This window comes from Panthera leo, chromosome D1 (assembly GCF_018350215.1).
Source record: "Panthera leo isolate Ple1 chromosome D1, P.leo_Ple1_pat1.1, whole genome shotgun sequence".
NCBI lineage: Eukaryota > Metazoa > Chordata > Mammalia > Carnivora > Felidae > Panthera > Panthera leo.
Genome location: NC_056688.1, coordinates 77,621,790 through 77,640,484, shown reverse-complemented (window position 1 = coordinate 77,640,484; position 18,695 = coordinate 77,621,790). Strand labels below are relative to the sequence as shown.

General features: G+C 36.1%; 1 protein-coding gene across 2 annotated transcripts in view; it reads right to left on the bottom strand.

Annotated features, from left to right (window-relative positions):
- Window positions 1–18,695, bottom strand: part of ANO5 (anoctamin 5) — a 106,580-nt gene that overhangs the window by 3,511 nt on the left and 84,374 nt on the right. For both annotated transcript variants that reach the window (XM_042906393.1, XM_042906395.1), the window contains 9 exons: window positions 17,839–17,990; window positions 15,596–15,670; window positions 13,724–13,946; window positions 11,861–12,030; window positions 11,098–11,195; window positions 8,495–8,625; window positions 5,811–6,016; window positions 3,243–3,421; window positions 1,584–1,689 (listed from right to left, as the gene is read on the bottom strand). In XM_042906393.1, coding sequence (XP_042762327.1) covers window positions 1,584–1,689; window positions 3,243–3,421; window positions 5,811–6,016; window positions 8,495–8,625; window positions 11,098–11,195; window positions 11,861–12,030; window positions 13,724–13,946; window positions 15,596–15,670; window positions 17,839–17,990 — 1,340 coding nt within the window. The remainder of the gene's footprint in view (window positions 1–1,583; window positions 1,690–3,242; window positions 3,422–5,810; window positions 6,017–8,494; window positions 8,626–11,097; window positions 11,196–11,860; window positions 12,031–13,723; window positions 13,947–15,595; window positions 15,671–17,838; window positions 17,991–18,695) is intronic.

Below are 18,695 nucleotides of genomic sequence, written 5' to 3'. Positions count from 1 at the left end.
TGTCTTGTAATGTTTCATAGAAGAGGACTAGTGGGAGAATCCTTAAAGCTTATTGATTTAATAAAAGATCAGAAACAAAGACTGGGGAATTGGAATGCTGACATTGAAGCTGACAGAAAATGGTGCAATATTATGTCTCCAAAAATGTCAGGAATACCCGGGGTGCCTGGGTGGCTCAGTTGGTTAAGCAGCCACCTCTTGGTTTCGGCTCAGTCACAATCATGGTCATGAGATAGAGCCCCACGTCAGGCTTCATGTTGTGACAGCACAGCCTGCTTGGGATTCTCTCTCTCCCTCTTTCTCTGCACCTCCCATACGTGCGTGCTCTCTCTTTCTCTTTCTCAAATAATAAATAAATCTTTTAAAAAGTGTCAGGAATACCTAAATAAAGTTGGTTGAAAATTTTTCAGGGAAATAACTTTCAGTCTTCAATTCTATACCACTTAGTCATCTGTGTGGAAAGAAAAGAAATTTTCAATATTCAAGGTCTCAAAAATTGACCACCCATAATTTTCCTCAGAAAATTACTGAAAAATGTACTTCACCTAAATAAGCTAGTAAACCAAGAATGGGAGAAACATAGACTGCAGATAATGTAGCATATAGCATTCAATACAAGAGAAGGTGAAAAGAAGTCCCAGGATGATGGTGAGTCAGAGCTCACCAGATTAAAAACTGGTCATCAGAGCTGGATGATTAAAAACATTAATAAGAATAATAAATAAACAAAACTCAAAAATGAAAAAGAATCCTGGTGCAAATGACCAGACTGAATGGTGAGCTAAACTGATGATGTAAAATATGGGAATGAAACAGTGATAAAGTCATAAAGAACTGAGAGAAAGAGAAGAAAAACATGGGGAGGGATACACATAAGACTGCTCTCTTTTTTATCATGTAGAATCTGTGTCTGCTTGCATTAGACTTGTGTATTATTAGATTTCACAGCAGAGTGAAAAAGTGCCTCACTTTTATTTCTCTCCCTTATTGGCCTTCACATCTTATGATGTAGAACACTCAATATGTAACTTACCCAAATCCCCCCTCTGTATTTGTTCTCTTTGAACGCATGCCTTATATCCATAACAAGAATGGATAATCCACAAAGGGGGAAACATAATACAGCGGACAGAGCAGATGCTTGGGAGTGATATAGCTGGCAATGAAACTCAGCTCCAATATTAGCTGATTATCTTTAAAACCACTGCTAATTCTGCTGAGTCTCAGATTTATTTCTCAAGAGTCACTAATAAAGTCTAACTTACAGGGTTATTATTATAGTGTCTGGAATCACTATATAATAGAAACTCAGTAACATCAATGAGTTCTGTGTCCTTTTATCGACCTTGAGAGAAGAGGCCACATTTTTTCTTTTTTTCTTTTATGTCACCTTGATATCTTCAACAATAGTAGGTGAATAATAGGGCAACCCATTGTACTGAAAATATCCCTAAGTTGCTTTTTAGGACAACAAATACTTCCTTCAAAATAATTTCCTGAGATAATTTTTTGCTGAGCAGACACCTTTAGAAACCTGAAGGCAGAAGACAGACTAGCTGGAATGCAAGTTAAGAAAGGCTTACTTCCATAACAATGATGAAAGTCATCTTGGCAGCAAGGACGTGCCAGTACTGCATATTATGAAAATATTTCTGGTCATGATCAGGTGGATATCTGTAATCCCTGTACCTGAAAAACAGAAGTAAATGCCAAAAAAATTAGGTATGATTTCCAATAGAGACCTAGCATAAATTCTTACTATTTCTCTTAAGAGACATTTTTAATTGACTACAAAAGTCAAGTCATAGGAAGATAACTCCTGTTATGAAATGTTTCTTTTTAGCACAGATAAAAATCATGGCCACATATTACTTGTATCTAGTTTGGTGTAGCAGAAGACACAAGTGAAGCTTCTCACCTGACTTTCAAAGTCAAATTTCTCAAAAGAGTTACCAAAATGATGCTGTCTCTGTTCCCCCTCTTCCTACTCTTTAATGCAGTTCTATGCACCACTTCCCTGAAATGCATTGTCTCCTATCCTTAAACTGAAGAAACACACTAATCCTCATCTTTTTTGATCTTTAAACGGTAGGACTTGACATTGTTGACCATTTCTATTTTTTGAAACTCTATTTTCTTTTGGCTTATTTGACACTGCATTGTTTTTGTTTTTCTTACTATTCTTCTGGACTTTTCTTAGTGCTCAACCTTGGGGGCTCATTGTTTTCTACAAAGTTGCTAGAGATTGATGTTCTTCAAAGATTTAGTCCAACTAGGAAGTGATGAAATCTAGAAAACTGACCCACATCTATGCTCTTAAACAGTATACTATGATTCCTCTATATGCAAATCTAAAATATAACAATGGTTTTGTCTACTGGTCTATCAACATTTTGCTGTTTCTTTGTTGGAATCCCAGATGAAGTAGCTGGCTTAAGGTTTAAGTTAAGTGGGGTGTGTGTGTGTGTGTGTGTGTGTGTGTGTGTGTGTGTATGTATAAGTATATATATGTATATATTATATGTATATATATATGTATATACTATATATATATATATGTATACGTTATATATATACACACATATATGTATATATATACATGTATACATGTACGTTATATATATACACATATATATGTATATATACATATATACATGTATACATATGTATATATATTTATATATATATACATTTATGTCATATATATTTATTATATATAATCTTTAAGTCATAGGGTAAAAAGACCCTCACAGTACATGAGACACTGAATGTGGAAATACATTCACAAATCTAATTTCATGCTTCCTACACAGAAGAAACCCTTAAAGTGGGATGTATGGCGAACTTATCATATTATTTCTCCCTTTCTCACTCTCTTTTTAAGGACACATAGTTAAATTCAAGTAGGTTAAATGCATATATAATATGATCATGCTGTATGATCTATAGATACAACATTTTGGGACCAAGATGTATTTGTTGGTCAGAAGTCTTTCCAATAAATTTAAAAAATAAGAAACAATTCAAAATTGATGTCTTTACCCATGATATTCTTTTACTTTTGGACATTCTACTTTTCCAAACCAGATTCATATGATGAGTGAATTCCAAAATTGACGCACTTTACCCAGGATTTTTATTGCCCCAAATAAATCCTTCACATTGTAAGACAGGAAGAAAATGGAGAATTTAAAAAATACATTTAAAAAGCAAAATTAAAAGCTAAGAACGTAAGAGGGAACCTGCAAGTGGTGAAGTCTCGTTTCTCCCAAGGTGCAGTGTGGTTTGGAAAATCAGCTATCAGGAATGTTGACAGGCTGTCATTGACATATCCTTTCATGGGTGCAGTGGCATCCTTTGAGTAGGCATAGTAGTAAACTAAACGGGGAATGATGTCCGAGGTAAATGCAACAATAAAAGCCTAAAGAACAAAGTAAGAGGGAGATTTTGAGCTAACAATTTCATTTTAAGAATATCTGATTTGCATATATCTCAGTTCTATATGGATACAAATGATTAAAATGCCATTACAAATCATGTTAATAAATGAGTCTTTGGCCTAAAACATGAAATAGGCCTTTTAAAGCATATGATTAGTATTCCAAGATTTCACAGCTAGAAAGTGGCTAAGGTGAAAAGTGAACCTAAATGCATCTAGCTCCAAAAACCATGCTCTTTCCACAATGCCTTGTTATTTCTTCCATTTATTTCACAGCATAGTTCTACTGTCCCTAACCAAATTCATTTGGCGGAATCAACTCTGTAAGCTAGGACAGTGTGTGTGCCTGCATCGGTGTGAGTTTGCACACGTGTGCACTATTGGTGGCTGGTGGGAAGCAAAGGAGAGATAGAAGACCATGTGATGGTAAATTGCCCAAAGTTCAGGGTAATTAATCTTAGTATTTAATTCTATAGGAATGGTATTTTCCCATTCTTACCTAAGCTCTGGAATTCCTGTTTCTTTTAGGTTAGGTAAGTCCATTTAAAACCATCTGGCTCTGCCATCTACATTGTTAGTGTAGATGCTTAAAAAAACTTTAGTTAGTTAGTAAGTTAGTTAGTTAGTTAGCTAGTTACTTATGTTTATTTATTTTTGAGAGACAGAGAGAGACAGAGAGAGAGAGAGAGAGAGAGAGAGAGAGAGAGAGAGAGACAAAGCACAAGTGGAGGGCAAAGAGAGAGGGAGACACAGAATGTGAAGCAGGCTCCAGGCTCTGAGCTGTCAGCACAGAGCCTGATGTGGGGCTCGAATTCATGAACCAAGAGATCATGACCTGAGCCCAAGTCTGTCAACTGAGCCACCCAGGTGCCCCTAAAAACTTTTAATATTACTTCTATAGCTACTGGTCCATTCAGGTTTTCTACCACTTACTGAATAAACTTTGGCAGTTTTTATTTTCTAAAAAGGTGACAATTTCAAATAGATTTTATAATTTATTTGAATAAAGGCACATATATAACCATTTCACAATTTTCTTACCTGTATAACTTTTTTCTTGTTTGAGATTGTCAGAGTTTTATATGTCTTTTCAATGAACCAGCTCTTGATTCACATAGGAATTATATTGCTTTTTTAATTTATTTTCTATTTTGATTATTTCTGATTGCATCTCTATAAACTCTTTCCTATTACTTTTTGTTGATTAGTTTTATGTTTTTCTTTAGTTTCTGAAATTATGTGCTCAGCTTATGCTTTCAAGTCTTCTTTTTTTAATAATAAAAGCATTCAGGGGTACCTGGGTGGCTCAGGCAGTTAAGTGTCTGACTCTTGACTTTGGCTCAGGTCATGGTGTCATGGTTCAAGAGACTGAGCCTGACATTGGGCTGCACACTGACAGCACAGAGTCTGCTTGGGATTCTCTCTTTCTTCCAATCTCTCTCTGCCCCTCCCCTGCTCACACACATATTCTTTCAATCTCTCTCTCTCAAAATAAACTTAAAAAAATAACAAAAGCATTTATTGCTATGAATTTTTCTGTAACTATAGTTTTAGCTAATTCCTATAGGGTTTCATTTTAATTAAGCTCTCTATAATTTGAATTTTGCCTCCATTTTATACAATAAAGTTTACTTGGGAGTGTGAATGTTAGGTAGATTTTTTAAAATTATCTTTATTATCGACTTCAATTTTTATAACATTATTATATACAAATAAGTGTTATAAAATTTCTGCTTTGGAGAATTTAGTTTCATTATCATTTAAAAAATGTTTTTAATGTTTATTTATTTTTGAGAGACAGAGTATGAGCGGGGGAAGGGCAGAGAGAGAAGGAGACAGAATATGAAGCAGGCTCCAGGCTCTGAGCTGTCAGCACAGAGCCCCATGCAGGGGTGGAACTTGCGAACCGTGAGATCATGACCTGAGCTGAAGTTGGAAACAACCGACTGGGCCACACAGGAGCCCCTCATTATCATTTTTTAATAAGTGCTCCATAAGCAAAACACATTAATGTTTTATATTCTCTATTTGTAGTAGACAACTCCTTGTATAATTAAGCTTTAATTGTGTTATTCAAATCTTTTATACCATTACATATTTTCTGTCTACTCTGTCACATGCTATGAAACTATATCATGGTATTTTAAGGACAGTGGTTTTACAATTTTCTTTGTATTTCTAAGAGTTTGCATGTCATAAATTTCTCTATGTTGTTCAGTGCATAAAAGTGTAGGGATGGTTTATCATTATGGACTGTCACCATGATGAAAGCAACATAAATACATATTGAGTTAAGCATCATTCACATCTCCCCAACCCCAAGAAAACGAAATAAAATACGAAGCCGTCCAACCAAAATGGGTCCACTTACATTAGTTGCAACAGAAAGGACAGCCATTCCATAAAGAATGTCTTGCCAAACACCTATGCTATGAGCTTTAGCAGCTACCGGTCTCCTGTACTGAGTTGTAAGTTTCCAGGCATCTACTCGGATCTCTATAATATTATTCAAGAGAGCAAGAAGAGGAGCCAAAGGAAAAGAGGCCACAAATAATGTGACAAATCCAAATTGGATAACTGTAGGGAAAAAAAAATAGTGAAGTCATTATTATGAAAGAGAAAAAGGGGAACATTCTGCCCAATACCTCCAACTCCCTCCTTTTAGAGGGATCTACACCAGCAAAACCCTCCAGGCCTCTTTCCATCTGCCTACTCCTTCCTCCTCATTGGAAGCCTAGTGACTTGTTTGCTTACTAGAATAGAAAGGAGAAACTGAGCATGTACAACTCAGTTCTTTCCTGGCTGTTTCTTTTGACATCTGCTTCTCTGAAGAAAGCATCTCCTCTTGTCAGATAAGAGATTCTCTTTATTCTTTTTAAACATAGCCTTTTATTTTGGGCTATGTTTATGCCTATGCTGGCCCAGCCTTTACACTGGTATTGGCACATTAGTGGGGTAATCAAGTTTTTCTATCTTGCTAAATCTGTGAGATCAGGGATAAGGACTGATTCATTTATACGCTTCCAAGAGCCAGCATGTGTTGGGTATATAAACATACTCAACTATAATAAGCCTTATGAATGAATACATTATTTAAGGTTGGTTAAGGTCCTGATCCTCTATACTATCTTGACATCTTTCTAAATAAATTTTATTCTCTTCTCTTTTCTAAGTCTTAAGACTTAGCATCTATGTAAGTTAGCTTCTCTTCCTATTTTTGTTTGCTTCCAACAACGATTAAGGTACAAGAATCCATTCAACTGGCAGTTTGGGCTTCCCGTGAGTGAAAAATGTAATAAGAGAACAGGAATGGCTTTCCACTAAAGGGAAAAAAAAAAAAGACTCTTCCACGAGTCCTCTATTTTTAGATGAATCCCAAGTGTTTCTGAATTTCAACTTTTATCACAAAAAATTCTCAAAATAATCAGTCTTGCCATTTACTAAATCTACTGAACACCTCTACTGAACTAAGAGACAGAAAATTCAGAGGAAGTGTTATGTAGAAACAGCTTGAATTTTCTGGGTTCAAATCCCAGGTTTTTACCTAAAATCTTTCAGCCCATAACACAAATTATCCTATCCAAATTTCGGTATCCTCTAAAACAAAATGCAGTGAATAATGACTCCTCTGCAGAACGTTTCAAGATTAGGGATAATGTTCATTAAACAACCAGAATAAACTAACTCTTAGCTGTGTCTCAATAAATGGTAATTAATTTTCTTATGATACCTTGATTTCATTTTTTTAAAATTTCAGTGATAATCCCTAACGCATCTATGCACAAATGCATTTGATACTTACAAATTTAATTAAAAATTACAGCCTCATCACCCCTAAAGCAAGGACTGCCCAATTTTACAGTCAGCTATATGAAACAGACTTCTCTCAATTTGTCTTAAATTTACCTATTTCAACCCAGGTATCATGTGTATGTATCACAGTGGAGAATCAATAACAATTTCAGGTCATTTTTTCATTCTATCATTATGGGATTAGAGAGTAAGTGAAGAATATTATTCCACCAGAGAAGCAGAGAGGGTAACTTGAGAGGAAACACTCAGAGGTTAGAGTGGGAGAGAGCCAAAGCATAAGAGACTCTTAAAAACTGAGAACAAACTGAGGGCTGATGGGAGGTGGGAGGGAGGGGAGGGTGGGTGATGGGTATTGAGGAGGGCACCTGTTGGGATGAACACTGGGTGTTGTATGGAAACCAATTTGACAATAAACTTCATATATTTAAAAAAAAAGAGGGGAAACACTCAAGTAGACTTTATAAGTAGTCCTCAGCAATCATCCTTCCTAAAATTTCACCTCAAAATCTCTTCTCTGTTCAATCCTTAGCATTTTTATGCATTCTTGTATTCAATGTGAGCTTCCCTTGCACAACTGTTTTTAGCCTGCTTCTTTTCAGCCTGAAATAAAGAACTTACCTAAATGTATGTCAGACTCTGGAAACATCTTTCAACTTATTCTCTCTCTGGGCTGTCGGTGTGGCAAACAGGACAGCCATGCAAGCTAATCTGAGATAGGAATTTAAAATTTTTTTTTTTAACGTTTATTTATTTTTGAGACAGAGAGAGACAGAGCATGAACGGGGGAGGGTCAGAGAGAGCGGGAGACACAGAATCGGAAGCAGGCTCCAGGCTCCGAGCCATCAGCCCAGAGCCCGACACAGGGCTCGAACTCATGGACTGCGAGATCGTGACCTGAGCCGAAGTCGGCCACTCAACCGACTAAGCCACCCAGGCGCCCCTGAGATAGGAATTTAAAAGTAATCCATACTTTATGTGGTTCAACAATCTTAATGTTCAATTGATAGGAAAAACATCTCTACCATTGGTGTTTTGAAATTAAACTTCATTCTGCATTCTATTTGGTAAGGATATAAATACTGAACCAATCTTTTCCATATCCATCCATGTGTCTTTTAACCTACCATCCAATAATTTATTGGACACCTACCATGTGCAAGGCAGGAAGAAATATAAAGAGTTGGAAAAACACTTACTCTACTCAACCTGACTCTATGTTTCAAGACAGTGGTTAAAAATTACCTGTTTCTAAGTACTCATAGAACAGCCCAAGAGATCCAAAAGTTTCAAGGTCATGATCCTGCTCCCATCGACTGTATAGCTTTTCGGAATTGGTCCGAGCTTTTCGACGTCTCCACCAATTCAGAACCATACTGTTGGAAGTGATAAAAGTAAATACATGATTAGAATTTAAAAGTAAGGGGTCAGAGAATAAGGGGGTTAGATCTAGAAATTGGCAGTAAGACAGGGTAGGTAACTTAAGATCACAGAGCAAGGAGAGATGACTATAGCTAAAGTTGAAATAAAAATCTAGAGTTCTTTTCATAACACAGGCTGTGGTCAACGTTCTTTATTGGGGTGATAAAGAAAATAAGACAACCCTGACTCTCCCCTATGAAGATTTGAGTCTTCCAATCTGTGAGCACATTTCTCCCCAAATAATTTTTTTTCCACCAGGATCTGTAGTTTTCAGCATATAAATCCCATATATTTTAAAAATTTGTACCAGTTATTTCATTTTATTTTGGTGCTTACTCTTTCTGTACTGATCGATGATTTTTGCTTCCCATACTTTGATTTTGTGCTCTTTTCTTGCTCAACTACACCTTTCAGTAGTTCTTCCATTGAAGGTCTATAAATGTAAATTCTTGTTTTGATGTCTAAAAGTGTCTTTATTTCACCTGCACTTTATAAAACAGTTAAACTGGTTCTAGAAATCTAAGGTGTGCATTAATTTTACTCCAAATCTTGAAACGACTCTACCGTCCTCTGTATCCAGTGCTATGAGTAAAAAATCTGTTGTCAGTGTAGATGATACTCTTTTTTCTTCTGGAAGATTTTAAGATTGTTTACCTCTCATGTTCTGGAGTTTCACCATAGCATATCTGGGTGTGAATTTAATTTTATTTATCTTACTTCATACAAAATGAATTTGTTTTCATTTCTGAAACTCATGTTTTCCTTCAGTTTTGGAAAATTATCAGCAATTACCTAGTCAAAGAATTTTTCCCTCCCACCATTTACCCATTCTCTTTTTTCTGGAACTACTACTAAGTTGATGTGGAAGCCTCCTAATATAGTCTCCTGTCACTTTATTTTTTTAATCTCATTGCCACTCTATTGCCATTTGTATAACGTGGGAGTGTCTCAGTACTATTTTCCAATTCATTAATTCACTCTTCAATTGTGTCCAGTCTGCAATTGATGTCACCTATTGTACTCTTTATTTAAAGTACAATTTTTTTTCATTTATGTATAATTGATTCTTTTTACTGTCAATTTATTCTTATTTCATTTATATGTTTTTATTTAAATTCTTTCCTGATTCTTCTAAATGACAGTATCACTTCCTTTTATGCTTTTAGGCTTTGCCAGAAGCTTCTAGCTAGATAAGTTCACTTTCTAAAACTTGATTTTGTTAGCAGTCTCTGTAGCATTAAATTTTATCATAAGTTATGGAATTTTGGTTTCTGTAGGTTTAATTTTACTTGTTTATTTTTTCTTTTACTTCCTTGTGTGTCTGTCTCCTTTCCTCTCTGTATTTATTCTCCTCTTGTGTTTGGTTTAGGGGTTATCCCCATTCTGCCCTCCAGATCTCAGTTTACAGCTAGGACTTAAAAGAGCAGCTTAGAGTTATTTCCCTGGGGCAATTGGGATGCAGTGCATCAAATACTGTTTCAAAAGATAAGTCTATGTTCTTCCTTTGTCAGCACATGAAATAGAACCCCAGGAGTGCTACAGAACTGTAGGGAGAAGTAGGAGCAGAAGGGGAGGGTGTTTTCAACTTTTTCATAAAGAAGTGAGAATAAACCCAATCCCTAACATCAAGTAGTTACACTGGCCAAGCCCTAGTCCTAAGTGGGGCACTTTAGTCCACTTGACACTATAGGTGTTAACCTTGGCACTGTCATTTCCTAACTGGGAGACCTGCAAGATTACAGGCTTATGTTTCTTTCTCTTTTTATCCATGGAAATTTTCAACTTATATTTGAGATCAACTGTCATTCTGGTTTTCTCTTTTGATAATGTATTCATTATTGCTATGCTTTTGGACCAGGGAGCAATTCCTTCATATACTAAAACTTCATTCATGACCAATTTTTGTGCCTAAGTGTGTCCATGTCACAAAGTTTATTTATTTATTTTGGGGGGGAGGGAGGGAAAAGAGAGAGGGAAAGAGAGAGAGCCCGACATAAGGCTTGAACTCATGAACCATGAAATCATGACCCGAGCAAAAATCAAGAGTGGGACACTTAACTGACTGAGCCACTCAGGTGCCCCTCACATGGATATTTTTAACAGAGTTCAACGTTTAGTAATCTTGAGAAATAATATGTGACATATAGAATAATATACAGAGGATACAATATTTAGATTTCCCAATGGAATCTCCACAGGAGAGAGGGATAATACCTTTCCCTCAACTTCACTCAAGCAATAAAAATCCATATTTAAAAGCCTGTGTTACCTAAATGCATTACTATTGATTAAAAGTGAGTTTTTGTTGTTGTTGTTGTTGACTTAAGCATTTGTTAACAAAGATACCATGATAATCAAAGAATTCTATCTTCTTCCAGAAGAAAGCTCTTATGGTTATTTAGGAAAAACTTGTAAGTCATACATACGGATAAATGGCTTCTTTAATGTTTCCAAAGATCTGTTTCCCAGTCATTATGATGGTCAACTGGGTCGTCAATTCTATTAGACAGCCTCCAGGATCACACTAGTCAGAGGCAAGAAGAAAAAAGAGTGAATGATGAAAGATAGACTTTGGCAAAAAAAAAAAAAATCTCAAACCAAAAGACTACAACCTAAAGATTTTAATGGGAATGGATATTAAAGGGGTATAAAGAGATATTTAGCTCAACAGTTTCAAGCATGTTCATTAACCAGTTATGAGATAGCTGCATTAGATTCAGATTTCTGGTCTTACTCTTAGAAGATTCTTTATATATTTATATCTGAATCTTTATATTTGGATTGGGGCTGGAAGTTGTTATTTTCTCCACATGATTTAGATACACAACCATGTATGGAAACCACCTACTGGTCTAACTCTGTAACCCATGGTGGAGCCATTTCTGCTATACTTGTGGAACACTGTCATTCATCCTTTGCAGGAAATCTTCAGGAATATAAAACATACTTATCCCATTTTATAGCTCATATTTACTACTAAACAATAGGTACAATATCACTTCTTGCCCAAAAGGAATTGGAAAGTCTATCAGATGACAGGATTGTGAGACCAATACTTTCTGTGGAGAGAGTTGGTGTCTTAGACTTCTCTTCAATCCTGATAAAATCTGAGTTAGTGCTGGACACACAAAAAGTATGTAGTTAATTATTGAGTTACTAAAGCCACAAACCTCTCAAGAGAATTCCTACCTCTTCACTTCTCCACACATTAAACAAATATGTGTATTTTCCGGGATAGCCCACGAACTTCCCTTTAAAGAAAGCTACGTAGAAGCAGGACGAGTAAAAATTTACAAACTGAAACAGGAACATTTTCAAGGTAAGACTGCTCTCATATTCCTGGTAAGTTCGAGGAATTTCTGTTAAGAAATAAAACACCAAGGTTAAATTATGTGCCTTCCTATTTCTCTTTAAATTCTGTATTCCCTGGTTCAAGTCATATTATTAGTCACATTATTCAGAGAACCTGTTGAAATGTGACCCACTCTTCATTCTAACAGACCAATATCAAGATTTGTGCTCGGCTTTCTTTTTTTTTTTTTAATTTTTTTTTTAACACTTATTTATTTTTGAGGCAGAGAGAGACAGAGCATGAACAGGGGAGGGTCAGAGAGAGAGGGAGACACAGAATCTGAAGCAGGCTCCAGGCTTCGAGCTGTCAGCACAGAGCCCGACACAGGGCTCGAACTCATGGACCGTGAGATCATGACCTGGGCCAAAGTTGGACACTTAACCGACTGAGCCACCCAGGCACCCCTTGTGTTCAGCTTTCTATCAGAGACTTTGTATTAATCTAATCACTGGAGAAGCCTAGGAAGCAGTCATTACTTTATTTAGATGGTAAAATACTTGCCTGGAATCACACAGTCAGCATATGGCATTTAAACCCTTATCAGAACGGCGAGCATAAGCCCCCTTATATATCATATATCCTGAATTCCAAAGATATATAAATATAAAATTCCCTTCACACCACAGAGAAGCATCAGTAGGTGTAAAAGAGTCAGGGAGCATGTTTTTCTGAGCTGATTATCTCCCAACAGGATGAGCTGTTCCAGCCAAATTGGTGACAGCTTCAATAATACTGAAATAGTAACACATATTATTCTAAAGACACAGATAATTCCTCTGCATTGCTAAAAAATCTCTAATGTGAACACAAGTAATTTTTCTCACTGAAAACTGATTTTTTAGATGCTTTGTTTTTAAGTGCTATCTGCTAGATATTTTGTTGTTGTTATTAGCAGAAAAAAAGCAGTAAAATTGAGAAAGAACTACAAATTTGAGGATAGCATTTAATTAAAGTTGCTTCCTAGTGCGTACTCCGGTGCTCGGTGAATACTGTGCTCTTTCTGGTTATTGCTGCGCACAGTGATGGTGTCCTGACTTAGAGGAGGGAGCTGAGTGCACAGGGGAAAAGCTGAGGTCTGGAGAGGGATCTCCGATCTCATTTCCAACTTGCTGGGGGGCAAGACCAGAAACAACTGTGCTCTGTACTCCTCTTCTGGACTAAATCTCCATTTCACCTGTGACGCCTTTACCATCCCTCATGGTTGTGGGAGAACTTTTAATCATTTAAAAGGAGAATAATCCAGGATCTAAGACACGGCAACTGAAAAGAAAAGCACTACGTGTAAGATTTACTCAGGAAAAGCCGACTGTTCTGTTTTTCTTACAATGGTTTTCAAAATCAAATACCTTCTAAAAACCATACACAGGAAATAAAAATTACCTGTGTCTTGAGGAAAGTGAGGATTTTACTTAAAATTCAACTAGCCCCCTCAAGGGAGGATTAAGACAAAAATACTCAAAAAAGATCTACAGAGTCCTAATTCTTCTGTCTAGTTCTTTTTCTCGCTTTCACTACATTGGGCCTAAATAGACTTTTGGGGGTTCTGAGTACCAGCCTATGCATCTACCTGTAGAACAAAATTGCTTTAGAACTTTAAAAACTGCCTTAAATATGAACACCCCAGGGGATGATCCACAGTGGATATATACCACTGGCGGGAATGCTTTTTCAGTGTTACACAGATGATCTGGCCAGCTTACCCATTTTTGTAATCCACGCAGATATCTTTTCATAAAAGAAATTCAAGATCAAGATGACGATAAAGTTTAAGCAGGATCCACTGAGTGATGTAGTTATCTGGGGAGTGAGGAAACTTTTGACATGCTTAAAGGATGCTTCACTTTCCATAAAGCTAGCAAATGTAGCAAAGACTGACAGGCGGTACACAATCACAGCTACCATACAGGCAATGACAAGAGCCATCTGGAAATGGGAAAGAAGGAATCGGTCACTGGGTCTCTGCATCTCTGCAATGTGTACACATCTGAAACATAACTAGTCTCTTCATCTCGTCATGTTAAGGTTAGTGCCTCTGACATGGAAAGCAGACCAAGCCAGGCTCTCTCACGACAGGTGGCAGTAAAAGAACACTGCCAAGGAGAAAGGGCTGGAGATAAGACAGGACCTACAGTAGCAGCAGTTGGGGGAGCCTAAAACAGAAAAGTAGCCATTGCTCATCTTTTAGGCCCATCCTCTACCAAGCACTAGAAAACTATCCAGAAGACAAAATCCTGCCCACGGCCTTACTTATTCTTAAATGATTCTTGAGTTAAAAATGTCTTGTTTTGTTTTGTTTTTGCTTTTTTTTTTTTTTAAAGATTATAAGAAAAACAAAGATGCCAGGGACTATTTGTACAAGGCTCACAAAGCCTAAAATACATCTGGCCCCTTGACAGAAAACATTTGCCAACTTCTGCTCCAAACAGGTGGTGTGAAAACCATGTGCTTTCCCAAGAAGAACACAGTTACAGATTCTATTTCATTACCCCTCAGAGTGTTGCCATCAGTGGTCTGATATGCCTGGTCATTGAGATATTTGTATAGATTCTGCATAAATTTTAAACACTTCCCATATTGGAAAAACAGAAAGATGTAGGGATGCCTTTATCTCAATGATCGGAAAATTTGATTTTGAAAATTGAGGGACTGAATCAAGTTGAATGAGTACTAGAAATAAAGGTTAGAACAATCTTTCTGAGACCATATTCTATATTATTTCTTAAGTAGTGCCCTGAATTGATTATTGCCCCCTCCATTTACTCTATCATTTCTCCTCAGTGACTGTTATATCATCTAAGAAAACACATTTAAAACAGAAAAATCAATTCCTTTAACTAGAAATGTTAAAATATTATGGGATAATATGCACTGGTAAGGTTAAACTATAGTCTACAGCTTCTAATTATTTATATTTCAACGATGCTATACTCTCAGGGGGTAACATTGCTTCTTTTCCTAAAGTTAAAGGCCAACTGTAAGAGGGCACAGATTTGGAGAGTGGAGGGCAGGAAATAAATTGTGGTGATGGAGGAATGAATCTATTAGTTCAAAAGCATGGAGAAAACCTGACTCCCTCACAATGGGATATGCTAATTAAATTTTTCAAACAGAAGTAATACTTTATTTATTTCAGCAAGAAAATAAATTTCAATAGTATATGCTTTTTGTTTGCATTTTGTGTAGCTATTTTAAGTGGAGATAAAGATAAATTAATGATTAAAACCAAAACACTAACCAAAGAGTCTGCAGACTATAAGTTTGTTATACTGTTGAGGTTTCAAGTTATCACCTAATTAATGAAGTGCTAGGAGAGGGGGAAGGACAGTTTCTGAGATGAAGCCTCGCTGTCTCCCCCCAGCTCTTTTCCCAAGGTTCAATTATTCCCAGGGTTCAATTATGGCACCTCCACATAGATCACACTTTATTTTATATAGAAGCTGTATTCGAGATAAAAGGACTGGGGACGGGGAGGAAGGAGAGGGACTCAAGAGTCACTGCAGATGAAACTGCTAGAATAATCTTCCTACGACTGCATGTCAATGACATGAGAGCAGTTGTAAAAGAATGCTCACCCATAACGTCACCGTAGCTCCTGATAAAAAATACCATGGAAGGCGACTATATAGAGGCATGTAAGGTTCCATCTCCTGTAATTTAGAAGAAATCACAGCAACATCAAAATCTACCCACAAAGTTGGGACTCCAAAAAGCAGTCAAAACCACAAAATCCAGTGAAAGTAGAAACCTCCCCCAGAGAATCCGCTACAGCTCATGGGAAGCTACATTCTAGCATTGGTTCCTTCCCTTTGAGTAGAAGCCTTCTACTACTCTTAGTTGACAGATTTTATACATAATATGAGCCAAAATGGATACACACTATTTCCTCAGTGTTGAAATGGAGTGATATTCAGGCCTGACAAGTCTGAGGGCTGCTGTTTAATTTGAAATGCTTTAATGATATTACAGTTTTATTCTAACTGAATTCAATCAAACTGCATCGCTCCCTAATTGCTATGTATGATATTAAACAGGGTGCCTTCTTTACACTTAACAGGATTCTGTTTTTCCACACAGTTCACAGGCCCAGTCTTTTCTACCTTCATGTTTTTAAGTTATTAATGGAAGATATTAATTATATCAGCTGAAAATTCTCTCCTATATCAAGAGGTAGTTAGATCTTATCCAAAAAAAAAATACTGCCATGTAGTAAAAGAATAGCTGTCAGCAGAAATCTAAATTTTGTAATCCTATCTAAAGGATAGGATTTTTAGATCTTGAGGATTTTTAGGGAAGACTGAATGCAAACATAACTCAACAGGCAAAATAGCCCTCCAAGTGATCTACTGAAACCCCGGATGTGTGTGCATGTGTGCATGTAGATGCCTATGTACATGTGTGTGCATGTGTGTCCAATATGTTTGCGTCTGTGTATGCATATTTGTTTGTGCCCATGTGTGTGTCCATGCATACAAATATGTGTTCCCAGTACAGACTCAAATGTGAGGGTTCTGGTTGTACTTAACCACTGAAGCACTGCAAGTGAGTAAAAAATCCCTTGGTTTCAAAACCATTAAAGTGGGTGATTCACAGTGGATCAATCCACACTGTTTTTCAGCTGGTTTCAAATGTAAATAAACATTCAGTACATATTGTTTTTATGTCAGTAATTTTAGGTCTGCTTTTAGTTTTTTTACACCATGAAATAGGAACAGATACACTTCATGTCATTAGGACAATGTCTCTTTTAATATATTTTCTTAATGTCATACAGCCATCCAAGTTGTTAATGTATTTTCTGAGGTGTTTTTCCCCTTTGCTCAATTACCGAATTTTTTGCAATGTCTCAATAAAAGTTAATAAGTGTTTTGTGAATGCCTAAACTGTGAAAATAATTTTGAGTATTATACCACAAGAATAGTGTCCTGAACAAAGTAGGAAAATCTACTTTTCTGGTTGTGTTAGAGACATATTCTATTCACCTTTAACAGCATCAAGCAACGCAGTGATTACAGATTATGGAAAGGTAGGGACGCTAAGAATATGCAGCCAGGAGTCTGGTCTTTGAAGGCAAAATACCTTCTATTTTCCCATTAAAAAAAAAAAAAGAATTACCAAGAAGTCAAATTACTCAGTCAGCAACATACAGGTGATTTGCCAGTTAAGGATCCCCAAATCTAGACTTTACTGCCCAAACACTACTGCAATGATCTCCCCATTATGATAAATTGAAAAGGACTAGATGAATACAATGTGGTCTAATAAAACAATCACTCATAAGTCCACTATCTTATTACAATACTATTTAAATTTTTGCATATTAACTTAGTATCATATCCATGTGTATATATATACCATATATATATATACACATATACATATATACATGTATATGTACACATATATATATACACATATACATATATATATATATATATATATATATGCCCACACAGCAGACACATTATTTTCCATCTTCCTTTTACATCATTTATTACAAACCCATGCTATTTCATGACACGATGCCTCATATTTGCTGCAAAATAATCTAGTTGCAGGGAGGAGCAAGTGTAAACGAATCAAGATTGTCCGTGAATTAATATGAATTGAAGCTGGGTGATGGGTCCATCCTGGGGTTCATTACGCTTGTCTATCTACCTTTTTTTTTGTATATATTTGAAATACATATTAGAAACAACTAAAGAAGTTTATAAGATTTATATGTTGGAGAATATTTTAAAGGCAAATTAAAATATGCGTAATTATTTGGGAGGTATGTCCATTGAGATACGCTGCCCATTTCAGTTTCCTAATCTACCTTAGTTACTGCATTTATTTTCCTGTGTTTACACATAGCTTCAAATTCAGGTCTCAGCTGAAGCTGCTGCTGTTCCTCTTCAAAGTCCACCAGGTCCCACTCATATTCCATTCTGGCTTGTCGCTGTTTCCAAAACTCCAAAAACAATGTGACTGTAGGCAAAGAAATGTATAAGAACAAATATAATCAAGAGATAGGGAAATCAAGTGAATAAAAAAAAGAACCCGGTGCTTTTCTCTACTTTAAAAAACCATTTTGGTTGAATGATGGCTCTCTGTCACTACTCTAATGACAAAATTATAGAATTACAAATGTTGTCTTAATACTATGTAGAAACACTGAAACAACTCCTATATAAAAATTCAAGTTAATTTCTTAGCAATCCCTGCAAGGAAGAAAAAAATTCAGGCACATTACTCTCTCTTCATTCAGATAATCTGAAAGAATGTTTAAACTTAACCTTTTATTAACACTTAGACTTTGTTTGCAAGCTTTTTACTGAAATCATTCAATGTACATATGTATGTATAATTTTAATAAACTTTCAATTGAACCATAACATATTTACAGAAAAGTACATAAAACACAACTGTACAATTTAAAGAATTTTCACAAAATAAACACTCTCATGGAATCAGCAACTGTATCAAAAGGTAGAACATGACCAGCACCCCAGAAACACTCCCTTATGACTCTTCTAAGACGTAAGTGTAATATCCTGGCTTCTAATATTATAGGATAGTTTGGCCTGTCTTTGAACTTTACGTAAATCATGTCATACACCATACACAGGTAGTTTTTGTGTTAGGTTTTGTTTTGGTTCAACTTTGCTTGTAAACTCAACCTATATTGCTGTG